This window comes from Xyrauchen texanus, chromosome 13 (assembly GCF_025860055.1).
Source record: "Xyrauchen texanus isolate HMW12.3.18 chromosome 13, RBS_HiC_50CHRs, whole genome shotgun sequence".
Classification (NCBI taxonomy): Eukaryota; Metazoa; Chordata; class Actinopteri; order Cypriniformes; family Catostomidae; genus Xyrauchen; species Xyrauchen texanus.
Window position 1 is genome coordinate 8,266,732 of NC_068288.1, and position 13,567 is coordinate 8,280,298.

Sequence of the window (13,567 nt, forward strand, 5' to 3'; positions counted from 1 at the left end):
TATCTCTCCATCTGTCCGTCCATCCATCCATCCCTCTGCCAGTTTCTTTTCTCTTAGTTTTTCTCTAATTGTAGTAACAGCACATTTTTTAAGTATGTGTATTTTCCTTAGCGTGTGTGCACCTACCACTCTCAGGCATCTCAGGGCTCTGAACAGGAGCGTCTAGACTACACTGTTGCCAGCAAAAGACGGGTGCTCAGTCTGGCTCTGCGCTGGGCCACCCTCCAGGCCCACCATCTGCTGGAAGATGACACGGCACTCAGCTTTCTGGAGGTTACAAACACACACATGCTGGCACACACTCGCCTACCCCCTGTCTGCACGGAGACGTGGCAGTCAGATTGTAGACACAAGTCAAAACACCATAAACATGATTCTGTTTGTGTGTGTGTGTGTTGATTTGTGTATGCAGGAGCTGCACGGGTTTGTGTCTAATGACGCAAGGGTTTTGCGTTCACTGAAGGATCTTCTGCCAGAACTGGAGAGAATCATCAAGCAATAGTAGGTTTTTAATGATTTTTGTGTGTCCATAGTGGGCTAGTATTAGTTCCATTATGTAAATGAGTCATGTAATGTTACAGGTCCACATTTATACTTTTCCATTATCTTTATCTCAGTCCAGATGATGCACGGACCTTGCAAAAAAAGGTAGCGCAACTCTGCTTCCTAACCAGCATTTTAAGATTATATTTACAGATCGAAATCTGTAGTCTATATCATGTGTATTGTTAAAAATAAACCATCAATATCTGATTGCCTTAAGCAGAGTTCATATGCATTTGGTAATATTTCAATCAGTATCTATGAATGTTTTTCTTTGTGATCTCTCAGAATAAATTTCTCCTGCGACAATTCAGCTATGGAGAGGAGAGGCTCGCGAAAAAGCAGCCAATAAGAAGCTTTGATGACAGTGAGTATCTGGATATGTAAAGTGGGGTTCAAAAGTCTTAGACCACATTGAAAATCTGGAGAAAAAAAATTTCAACCTGGAAATCAAATGTAAACATTATGACAAAAACAATTATGGCAAAAAGAAGACTCTCTTGTATCAAATGTAAGCAAATTTGTGATATTTGCCATGTGAACTCCTTTGTACAAAAACTCAGATTTGCTTGTTTCCATTGGAGCACACAAGATGCTCTTTGGAATATTCTCAAATCCATGTTGGATAACATGGATCATCGAGTTTTGTGGAGTCCATGCCAGCTCGAGTGCATGCTGTCATTGGTGAAATACCTTATACTAAGACATTTTTACATTAATATATGCTTTCAATTAATCTTTGTTATACTAATATTATTTGTAATGGAAAAATCAATCAATCAGCTAATGTTCTGTTTTTCATCTCTGACTTTCTCTCTGTGTGTAGTACTCTTGAAGGTGTACTGCAGTGATCACACCTACACTACTATCCGTGTTGCTGTTCTGGCCACGGGGAGAGAGGTGACCGCAGCTGTAGCAGATAAACTTGGATCCACTGAAGAGCTGCTTCTGATAAATCTCAGCGCATCTGGAAGTGAGCCACACACACACTAGCACTTCCAACTACACACACACTGATTGGAGATTTAATTTTAGTTGCCCTTGGAGATACAAATCAATACACTCAAAACTTTGTAGAAGGAACATTGTCCTTTTATGCCCTTTTTCTGCATTATATAATCCCTCTCCAGATCAGCAATCAAATTAAGCCTTTTAAAAACTTTTTGAAGAGCACCAGGATAAGTTTAAATCCTACAATAGCTTGAGGTTTATCTAGTATAAATATTAAAAGTAGTAAATAAAGTTTGTTTATTTAATTAAACCTGTTGGTAGACTTTTTAGGTGTTGATGCTGTACGGCCACAAAAGTGCTCATGTGATTTGTGATTCTGGATTTTATTTCTCTGCAGAAAAGCAGATTCTAAAGCCCAATGATGTATCAGTGTTCCAGTCCGTGGGAGTGAACGGACGATTGTTTGTCTGTTCCAGAGAACAGGTCGACACACTGGTGAGATCCAATGTACTGTATTTGTTAGTTATTGTAAGATTTGTGTTGGTATTTTCAAGTGATTTTATATTCAGAAGCGGCATACCCATTCAAATAGAGAGAGCATGTGACGTTTCCGGGCCGCAGGGGGGCACTGAACACACAAACAATAGTATTATTGTATTATTCAACAAACACTAGCTCGATCTGCACAAAGTATGCTGTTTTTTTTATTATTTTAATTTTTTTTTTTTAAATGTTTTCTCCCAATTTGGAATGCCCAATTCCCACTACTTAGTAGGTCCTCGTGGTGATTCAGTTACTCACCTCAATCTGGGTGGCAGGTACTCCCCACAAGTCTCAGTTCCCTCCACTTGTCAATACACGTGTCTTATCACGTGGCTCATTGTGCATGACACCGCGGAGTCTCAGCATGTGGAGGCTCATGCTACACTTCGCGATCCACGCACAACTTGCCATGCACCCCATTGAGAGCGAGAACCACTAATCGCGACCACGCGGAGGTTACCCCATGTGACTCTACCCTCCCTAGCAACCGGGCCAATTTTGGTAACCTGGGGTGGTAGTCAGCGTCAATACTCGCTGAGCTACCCAGGCCCCCCAAAATGTGTCGTTTTAAAGCTTAGACTCTTGTCTTAACAATTAATATATCTGATCTGACCAATTATAAAATGCTGACAAATAAGAAATGTTCCAATTTCATAATAATCAATTTTCCATTTTCATAGCCATGTGTTATATATCAATGGAAAGGTCTTCATTAGTAGATTACAATGAGCAAATTTGTTTAACTCAGATAGTACAGTGAGTATTAACACGTGACATACACATGTATAATAAACGAGAGTTTTTCTCACATTTTGTTTTATTACATCATGAAAAATAAATATGATATAGGAAATGGCATGTCGCAACTTACAGCAGATGATTCTGAATCAAAAAAGTCCACACTCAATGTAAAATGATGTGTAGATCCTGTAATATAAACTCATATAAGCAAAGAGATGCGCTGTCTCATCTAGGACACTGTAAAGCAGTCAATGGAAAGGAGGAGGCGAGAACCAGCTTTACAATATAAATAATGAAAAACGAACACACATATGAAGGACATGTCCGTAAACTATCTCTCTCTCCCGCACAATCCTCCGCAGTCGACCTTTATCCCTCTCGGAGGCTTGATTAGTCTGATAAGGGACCAGGTGTGTATGATCACGACCCGGCCCCACCCTGCGCCCTGCCACATTCCTCCCTCTTTCTTTCAGGCAGGGGAGCCCCCGGCATGATGTACCCCCCCCCCTTTCCCTGGGGAGGGCGTGTCTTTTTACCCCGTCTGCCGGCAGGTCATCCCAGTCTACCTGGACGAGGGAGGGGACAAGGGGAGGGAAACAGAAATAATTAAATGGGGGGGTACTTCCTGTAACAGTGTAGTACCCCCCAAAAAAACACTGTAAAATTTAAACGAGAGGGAAAAGGCCAACGCAGAGCGGCAGTGAGAGAGAGAGAGGAGAGAGAGAGAGAGAAAAAAAACGTACTCGCCAGTTCTCTGATACGCCGTAGCTTGTTCCTCGGCCACTCCTCCACCCTCTAACGGACGACAGCCCCGCATCTCCGGGCGGATCGGAGGCAGTCCTCCAGCCCCTGGCGGACGGAAAGCCCTGCCGAGTTCTCGGAGAACAGAAGGGGTCTCCCCCGACCCTGGCAGCGGTTCTCCCGATCCAGGCGGTCATCAGCGAGCCCCTCCCCACTCGCGGTCGGCGGTCTCAGACCCCGCCGCGTTTCAGCGGCTGGTAGGTGACTCCTCCACCTCTGGCAGCGGCCCTGACCGCTCCAGGCGGTCGGTTAGTAACCCCTTCTCCCCTCGCGGTCGTCGGCCGTCGTCCTCTTCCAGGCGGCCGGGCTCCTCGTCCCCCGGCAGAGGGCCGTGGCTGCTCCGTTGGGGTGGACGGTAGTGGCGAGAACTCTACTACGGCGTATCCCTCCTCCTTCCTGGGTTTCGCCACCAGTGTAAAGCAGTCAATGGAAAGGAGGAGGAGAGAACCGGCTTTACAATAGAAATAATATTTTAATGAGAAACTTAAAAGACAACAAACACACATATGACGGACATGTCCGTAAACTATCTCTCTCCCCCGCACAATCCTCCGCAGTCGACCTTTATCCCTCTCGGAGGCTTGATTAGCCTGATAAGGGACCAGGTGTGTATGATCACGACCCGGCCCCGCCCTCTGCCCTGCCACAGACACCAACTGAGCCAGGACTGCTGACCTCTCAAAAAAATAAATAGGTTACGTCCCTCCTTATGTTACAGTATTGACATACAATGTTTGTATGTGTGTGAAGAATCCTCTTCCCGAGCAGGAAGGTCCCACTACAGGGTCAATGTCCAGTTTCGAGCTGATGAGCTCTAAGGATCTGGCCTTCCAGATGACTCAGTACGACTGGGAGCTATTCAGCTGTGTGCATGAGGTAAAGATGCTCACACATTTATATACACAAACCAAAGATTTTGAACACAGAATTCTACTTGACTGTGTGTGTGTTTGTGTGTGTGTGTTTGCTTGCAGTATGAGTTGGTGTATAATACTTTTGGGCGTCAGGCATACAGACGCTCCACAGCGAATCTAGAGTTGTTCCTGAGACGCTTTAATCAGGTTCAGCTGTGGGTGGTCACCGAGGTCTGTCTGTGTGGAACGCTCAGCAAACGAGTCCAGCTGCTCAAAAAGTTCATCAAGATCGCCGCCCAGTGAGTTCTCAATTTCAAATACAAACTAACCAAAATGTTGTATTGTCATGTTTTGAGACTTGAAAGAAGTTCAACACTCCCATGTGTTTTGTGCATTTTTCCCTCAGTTGTAGGGAGTTTAAGAATCTGAACTCTTTCTTCGCCATTATCATGGGCATGTGCAACCCAGCCGTGAGCAGACTCAGCCAAACGTGGGAGGTCAGTGCTGTATCGCACTACTGACATGCTGTGCATGGGTCAATGACAATGTAATCTTTGTATTCTTAGCTGTTTCATTCATTTCTGAAAAAAAAAATCTCAAAATTAATTCTGATTCAGAAATGAAGGTGGATTGCCTTTTAATGAAGTTTGAAGAATAGATCAATAGATCCTGATGAATAAAAGTCGTGTTATTGACATTTTGGCAAATATGGATATTGTTAGATCCAGTCTTCCTGGTCTTCTAGACCTCTCTCTCCATCAGAAGATGGTAATAATATCCAAATATCAGAGTTCCATCTGATGTACAAAACCAGTCAACATCAACAGCTTGCTATGTTAACTCACTCTTCTACCAGCCCAAGAGTTAGACAGAAGGGAATATAGTATAGAGAATAAGTGATGGTGTAATGAGCAGAGTTTATTGAATAATCTTAGTTGCGTCTTTCTCAATGCTCAGTCTGACTTCGTCTGACTAGCAGAAGTTCATCAAGTGTTATTATACCATGCAAAAGACAATGGAAAATTACTGCTTCACCACATCGTCCCATGACACGTTAAGACCTTGAAAGGGGATAGCTCTTTATCTTTAACTTGTGATGACAATACAGCATACAACATAAGATTAAGCAGAAATAATAATGCATAGCAAGAGCAAGAAACAATAAAAAAGGAAAGTAATAAAATAAAAATTTATATATAAAATAAATAGAAAGAAATTGGTAAACATTAAAGAAAATAATATGAATGAAAAAATAAAAGGAACAGTATAAATAAAGTACAACACAGTTGCATAGTTGCTCTCTTGTAGTAACAGACAAATAGGTTGCCTTTAAAAACTCAAATTAGAATATTAGATTCTTTAATATTGATGTATGATTATACTTGTGCACAATTTTTTCTCCCTTGTTTTTAGAAACTGCCAAGTAAATTTAAGAAGTTCTACGCAGAGTTTGAGAGTTTATTAGTAAGTCTATTTCAAAAATGTTGAATTTCTTATAAAGAAACATATTTATTTCTTAGATGTTTTTTTCCCCTAGTAAGACATATTTATTGTCATTGAGATTCTCATTGCTCATTAACTTATAACTTTTCTTTTGCATTTAGGATCCCTCCAGGAATCACCGTTCTTACCGCCTCACTGTGGCTAAGATGGAGCCGCCAGTCATTCCCTTTATGCCCCTCCTCATTAAAGGTGTGGGTGTGGCCTATTTTGAATTTTCTCAATCACTGGTTGGCACAAACATTAAAGGGATAGTTCACCCCAAAATTAAAATTCTCTCATCATTTACTCACCCTCATGCAATCACAGATGTGTATGACTTTCTTTCTTCTGCAGAACACATACAAAGATTTTAGACAAATATCTCAGTTCTATAGGTCCATTTAATGCAAGTGAATACAACCTTTGAAACTCCAATAAGCACTTCAACTTTTCACACATGAGTTTCTCCTGCACTGACGGATTTCCCAGAGTGAGTTATTTAATGTGTGCCATAATTCAAATAAATCTTACCTTACACTTCACAGCAGATTCACTAGAGGGCAGATTACATCACAGCAGGTGCGCTACTGACCAGAAGGTCGGGGGTTCAAGCCCCAGCACCACCAAGATTGCCACTGTTGGGCCCTTGAGCAAGGCACTTAACTCCAGGTTGCTCCGGGGGGATTGTCCCTGTAATAGGTGCACTGTAAGTCGCTTTGGATGAAAGCATCTGCCAAATGCATAAATGTAAATATAAATGTAAATATAATGTAGTTCTTAGATGGGTGGCGGAGGAAGTATCTCAGTTGCCTCCACGTCTGAGCCCATCAATCCGTGCATCTTATCATGTGGCTTGTTGAGCGCATTACCAATTGGTGGCTTAGGAAGCCTGACTGGAGTCACTCAGCATGCCCTGGAGTCAAAATTGCAACTCCAGGTGTGGTAGCACTTTATGTCCTTTTTTAGCTTTAAAGATCTGATCACCATTCACTTGCACTGAATGGACCAAAAGATCTGAGATATTCTTCTAAAAATCTTAATTTGTGTTCTGCAGAAGAAAGAAAGTCATACACATCTAGGATGGGATGAGTAAGTAAATGTGAGAATTTTCATTTTTGGGTAAACTAACCCTTAAAGTCAAATTGGAATAATAAAAATACAGTATCTAATGCACATTTAAATTTCACGTATAAGGGCTTCTTAAATAACACATCCAACTTCTGTTCTGCAGCACAAATCTCTTGGCTCTTTTCTTTTTAGACATGACATTCACTCATGAGGGCAACAAGACCTTCATTGATGGACTGGTGAACTTTGAGAAGATGGTAAGTGTTTTACCATTTATATGTGACCACTAATCTGCACAGAAGTGTTGGAATTGGAACTATCTGACTGGCCAGACGATTTGTTGTTTATGTAATTTATTTCTTTATTTTCCTCAGCGACTGATTGCTAACACAGTCCGGGCAGTGAGGCACTGCAGGAGTCAGCCCTTCAGTGAGTCACCTACATACAAATGCACTGTCGGGTCTCCCTATATGCATATGCAGTCTGCTGAGGGTACCAACTCCCCATGGGGGAAACAGGAACTCCAACGGATTTGATTTATTGCTAACCTGAACAGGATGCCACACACAAACATCCCTAATAATTTCATCTCAGCACAAAACACCACTAAAACATACACATCCTTGTCAAAACGCTCAAGTGACAGTGAAAGAAAACCATAAATGGGCAAATTGTCAAAGGCTGTGAGTATTCTTGCATGAACAACATAACGTCACGTTTACTGTTGTAACCTCCGTTCCCTGAGGTAGGGAACGAGACATGTGTCAAATGAAGTGACACAAGGGGTCTTCCTTGGAGCCTCGCATACCTCTGAACTTGAGAAAAGGCAGATGAGAAATTGGCAGACAGAATTTGAATGCCCCGCCCCCAGACATACGGGTATAAAGGGAAGCGGGCGTGCGTCTGTCAGTCAGGTTTTTGCCCCCGAGGAGCCGAGAATAAAGTACGGCCATTTACAGTGGTAGGTCTAGTGTCGTGGCTGAAGGGACACAACTGTCTTGTTCCCTTCCTCAGGGAACGGAAGTTACAACAGTAACCGTGACGTTCCCCTTCTGTCACTCACTCGACGTTTTGTCAAATGAAGTGACACAAGGGGTCCCGTTCAAAAGGGCCATGCACTAGACCGTGTTACATGAACTGCTGACACAGGTGCAAGCAGGCTGCTGCGTGCTAGAAGCAACTGTATCGGCTGCACGTAAACCTCCCCAATGCCCCCAAAACGATGTCATATACAGATCTTAAGTTCCCAGCACCCCTAAGGGGGGGAACAGGTGCTACATGTCTAGCATGGGAGCAAGCCCGGCAGCCACTGCCTTTTCTTTCTCTATGTCTCTCGCATAGAGTGTGAAGCGGCTAGGGCTTTCTTAGTGCTATGAAATGCGTTGGGGAAGGCAGTCTTTCCCGATCCTATTCGTTCAGGGGGGAAATCAAATCCATTAAAATCAAAATTGCAGTGCAATGTGAATAAAAAAATAGCTTCATGTTCCTCTAAGGACAATAATTTTTAACCTTTCAGGGTGTTGTGGGAATTATTGTTATTATATATACAAATAAAAAATAAAAATAAAAAAACATAATAAAAAAAATATATATATATATATATATATATATATATATATATATATATATATATATATATATATATATATTTTTTTTTTTTTTTATATATATATATATATATATATATATATATATAGGATTTAGATTATTGGGTAGTTTCATTATGGGAGAAAATGTGGCAGATTATAAGAAAATTTTATGAATGGGGTCAGACCTTAAATACTAAAATACACACCTTTTCAAAAGTATAGACACAATACATATATATATATATATATATAGTGTGATAAAAATCTCAGTCCTATGTGATTTTAGTGTGATGAAATTGCTTTTATGGTTTACCGATGTTGCGTTTTCATGGCAACAAAGCTGTAAAATTGGATATAACTTTACATAAATAAGGTTAGTAAGCAATTTTATCTCACTAAAATCATATTAACATGTATAATGTTTATGTTTTGTGTCTGCACTGCTGAAACTGTCTATTTAAAGTTTATGGATTGGCCCCATTCACTTCCGTTGCAAGTGCTGGGTTGAAATTTATGTTTGTGGTAAACAACATCATGCCACAAATGCATGCACTTCTATTGAACCTGAAAGATTGAGTGACTAAATGCAATAGCTGACCTAAGCTTTTGTTCTTTAAATATTTTACCCTTTGACCTCCATCAGGTGCTGAGGCGTCTCCAGCCAGTAAGAATCCACAGGAAGTGAGGAATTACGTGCGTCAGTTGTGTGTGATTGACAATCAGAGAACCTTATCACAGCTGTCCTTCAGACTGGAGCCGAGGCGGGCCTAAACACCAATGCTCAATCTTTCTCTCTATTTCTCTCCCTCTCTTCAAAATACACACTCAGTAAAACTCAATTTGCCTGAATTTGCAGTTGAATGCTGACTGAATGTGCTATCACTGCCAACTGAACTATGTGTGGAAGATGTATTCTCGTGTGTGTGTGTGTGTGTGTGTGTGTGTGTGTGTGTGTGTGTGTGTGTGTGTGTGTGTGTGTACTGCATGTTAATGACTTCTGCTAGTAATAAGGTTTGATGTGTTACTGACCCTTCACTAAGTTTTACAGAATTTTTGGACCATCTGTTTAAACCATCTAAACACACAAAACTTAGGCTTAGCGAAGGGTCAGTTGGATTTGAGTGTGTGTGTGAAAGCAAAATGTAAAGGAGTGCGTCCTTCTATTCAGTCTGTGCTAAGATTACGTGAGGCCCTTCCTCATGTTCATTCTCTCATAGTACAATGTTATAGAACACTGTAAACCTGCTGCGTGTGCTCAAGTCTGCATTTCTTTGATCCTCAAAACATTCTGAACAATCTAAAATAAGAGTTTAGTACAAGTCACATATTATAGATGCAGTACAATACATATGAAATCAATGAAACTATGAACTTGTTACCGACCACAAAAAAGTTAATTATTTATGCTCCTTTAAACCCCCATGCCTCAATGTCTTGTGGTATGTTAAGTCAGTTATAAATGTCATTATTCTGGCTCAAGGACTATTTTTTACCACTTGGTAATCGCTAGTAACTTACCTCTCGCCATAGCCTGTAGCCTTATTGATGTCATTTTGTATATTAAGTTATATTTGTATATTTTTGGGTTTGACCCATTTTGCCAAGTTATCATAATCGGTCTAAGAAGGCCTTTGTTTGTTCTCATCCTGCCTTTTAAAAAGTCAGACGCTGTGTGTGTAGGGCACTTGTTTTCTTTTAGGAAAATGTCCATGCCTACCTTGTAAATAGTATTATCTAAATAAATGTGCCATTGAACACTTTCTGTTGGTGTGATTGGACATTTTATTCCAAATTTCTCCTGCTCTCTTTTTATTTCCTGTGTTTCCTGTCTCTATTCTGTTTTGTTCCATTGTGCCATTAATTAACGTTATATAATGCTGAACATATCAGTCATTCGTGTACATTCAAATAGGAATATAAATGAAATTTACCAAGTTGTAATTCAATTTCGAGTTATAACATAAAACAAAGGCAACATGAGTTAACACAAAATACAGCAAAAAAGTTATCCAACACCTATATCAACCATTTCAAAAACTAACTGTCCCCTTAAACTTAATAGCTCGTTGTGCCACCTTTAGTAGCAACAACTGCAAGCAAATGCTTCCGATAACTGGAGATCAGTATTTGACAACGCTGTGGTGGAATTTTGGCCCATTCTTCTTTGCAGAACTACTTAAGTTCAGCCACATTGGAGGCTTTTCGAGCATGAACTGCCCATTTAAGGTCCTGCCACAGCATCTCAATCTGGTTCAAGTCAGGACATTGACTAGGCTACTCCAAAACTTTAATTTGGCTTATTATTAACCATTCAGTGGTGGACTTACTCCTATGCTTTGGATCATTGTCTTGCAGCATAAGCCAGTTGTGATTGAGCTTCCACTCACGGACAGATGACCGGATGTTTTATTTTAGGATTTTCTGGTAGAGAGCAGAATTCATGTTTCCCACAATTATTGGAAGTTGCTCTGGCCCTGAAGCAGCAAAGCATCCCCACACTATCACCACCATGCTTGACCGTAGGTATGGTGTTCTTTTTGTGGAATTCTGTGTTTGATTTACGCCAGATGAAACGGGACCCCTGTCTTCCAAACAGTTCCACTTTCGACTCGTCAGTCCACAGAGCATTCTCCCAAAATGTTTGAGGATCATCAAGGCATGTTTCGGCAAAATTCAGATGAGCTTTAATGTTCTTCTGGGTTAGCGGTGGTTTTCGTCTCGCTACCTTTCCATGGATGGCATTTTTGGCCAATGTCTTTCTGATAGTGGAATCGTGAACAGGCGAGGCCTGCAGTTCCTTGGATGTTGTCTTTGGCTTTTTTTGTGACTTACTGGATGAGTCGTCACTGTGCTCTTGGGGAAATTTTGGAAGGTCTGCCACTTCTGGGAAGGTTCACTACTGTGCCAAATTTTCTCCATTTGGAGATAATGCTCTCACTGTAGTTCTTTGGAGTCCCAGAGTCTTTAGCTTTGTAACACTTCCCAGACTGATGCATTTCAATCATACTTTTCCTCGTCATTTCTGGAATTTCTTTCAACCTTGGCATAGTGTGCTACTTGGTGAGACCTTTTAGACATTCATGCTGCTGAACAAGTTCTATTTAGGCATTGAACAGGGCTGGCAGTAATCAGGCCTGGGTGTGTCTAGTCCAGCTGAACCCCATGCAGTTTCATAGATTTGGGGATTTGTGCTGCGTTCCATTCAAGTCTGGGATATTCCTAAACAATGCTGCAACACTAGCATTTGTGCTACAGGTGTACAGTTATCAAAAGAGAGTTTCATTTACTGTGTTTCATTATACACCTGTCTCTGCAAATGTTTGTGAAACAAGCTCTAATATCATGTAATGTAGTAACTTTGACTCATTTATTGAGAGTACTTAATAAAAGTTAATGTTTATCACTTACTTTGTATATCTCCCTGGGTGCCGACATGTTTGTGTTATGTCAGGCACCTGCATCTCTGAGAAATCAGAGTTTAAAATTTTTGCACAAGTTTCCCAGTTGGAATTATGACTTCAAGTTGCATTACATTGCACGTTTCCTACTAGGAAGCTGGAAAATCTGACTTCCCGAGTTGAATGGAATGCTGCATTAGTAACTAAAGGGACAAATACTTTTTCATACAGGCCCAGTTGGTATTGTATAACTTTGTTTGCTTCAATTAATAACATTATCATTTAAAAACAGTTTTTTGTGTTTACTCAGATTGCTTTTGTTTTATGTTAGATTTTGTTTGAATTTTTGAAATAATTTAGTAGGGTACAACAGGTCTAAAATCACCCCTTAAGGACATTTTGCATTTTTCTAGTTACAAAATGTATGATGGTAAAAGAAAATGTTTTATATTATATAGAGAGAGGGAGAGAGAATTACTAGGCTCCGGCTGTCTACAAAACTAGGGTGGTTGTCTTCATGGAAAACACTAACAAGCGTTGCACTCAGTGGATTGTCATTTGTAGGCCTAACTGCAAATCTCTGCAATTATAATAATAAAAAATTCCGTTGTCGAATAGTAGCTTGATGTCATTTAACATAACTTGAGATCATATAAAACTATAATGATGACACGCATGACCAGAGGAGCGCTGCAGCTCGAGTGTCTGATATAAACACAGATCACAGCTTGGCGATATATCTTTATTTCATCCTTAATTAAAGTTCATATAATATGAGAGTGTGCCATGTAAATAAACACAAACTCCAAAACTGTCATTCTCTGTGTGGTCAGAGCCGCTTCAACCAGTCACGGAAGAGACACAATCTGAGCGGGAGCAGAGACCGGGAGAGATTTAAAGTTTAGCTGGCTGATGCGCACTCTAACACGGAGACGCTCGTCTCTCATCCCTGCTGTCTGCAGCTCGCAACATGTTGCATCATTGATGAGATCATCATGATAAGATCAATCTTGCAATAATCTTGCAATATATATCTACACACACACATTTTATTGTTGTTGTCATTTTAGTGTTATTTTTCACATAAGATTGATCTTATCATGATGATCTCATCAATAATATATGTGTGTGTGTGTGTGTGTGTTTTTAATAGACTAGATTGATCAATAATACTCTTATGGCTAAAATGTTTACAGTGTTCATTATCTAAAATGTCAATATGACAAAATGTTACTAAAATATGATTAAAATGTCAACAGTTTTCATTGACTAAAACTACATTAAAATGCCCAGACTTTGTCAACTAAAACTTGACTAAAAATAAAATAATATAAGGTTGACTAAATATGATAAAAACTAAAAAGGACATTTGACACAGGACTAAGACTAAATTAAAAAACACATTTTTAAATCAAATATATATATATATATTTTTTTATTATTAACACATTGTATTGATTCCATTCACAAAAAACAATAAACACAACATAAAATATGGAATCAGTTAAATAAATTAAACCCCCGAACCAAAATGAAATGAAAATGAAAATTCTGTATCCAACATATCACACAGAAATCTTTGAAACTTCAATCAAAA

General features: G+C 40.0%; 1 protein-coding gene across 2 annotated transcripts in view; it reads left to right on the forward strand.

The window, feature by feature from the left end:
- Positions 1-10,322, forward strand: part of LOC127653947 (rap guanine nucleotide exchange factor 4-like) — a 52,492-nt gene extending 42,170 nt beyond the window's left edge. For both annotated transcript variants that reach the window (XM_052140823.1, XM_052140824.1), the window contains 14 exons: positions 123-273; positions 413-501; positions 618-648; positions 832-910; positions 1,370-1,516; positions 1,892-1,989; positions 4,330-4,455; positions 4,554-4,732; positions 4,840-4,930; positions 5,847-5,897; positions 6,038-6,125; positions 7,176-7,240; positions 7,358-7,412; positions 9,216-10,322. In XM_052140823.1, the coding sequence (XP_051996783.1) occupies positions 123-273; positions 413-501; positions 618-648; positions 832-910; positions 1,370-1,516; positions 1,892-1,989; positions 4,330-4,455; positions 4,554-4,732; positions 4,840-4,930; positions 5,847-5,897; positions 6,038-6,125; positions 7,176-7,240; positions 7,358-7,412; positions 9,216-9,343 (1,378 nt within the window). In that variant the 3' untranslated portion in view covers positions 9,344-10,322. The remainder of the gene's footprint in view (positions 1-122; positions 274-412; positions 502-617; positions 649-831; positions 911-1,369; positions 1,517-1,891; positions 1,990-4,329; positions 4,456-4,553; positions 4,733-4,839; positions 4,931-5,846; positions 5,898-6,037; positions 6,126-7,175; positions 7,241-7,357; positions 7,413-9,215) is intronic.
- Positions 10,323-13,567: the final 3,245 nt, after the last annotated feature.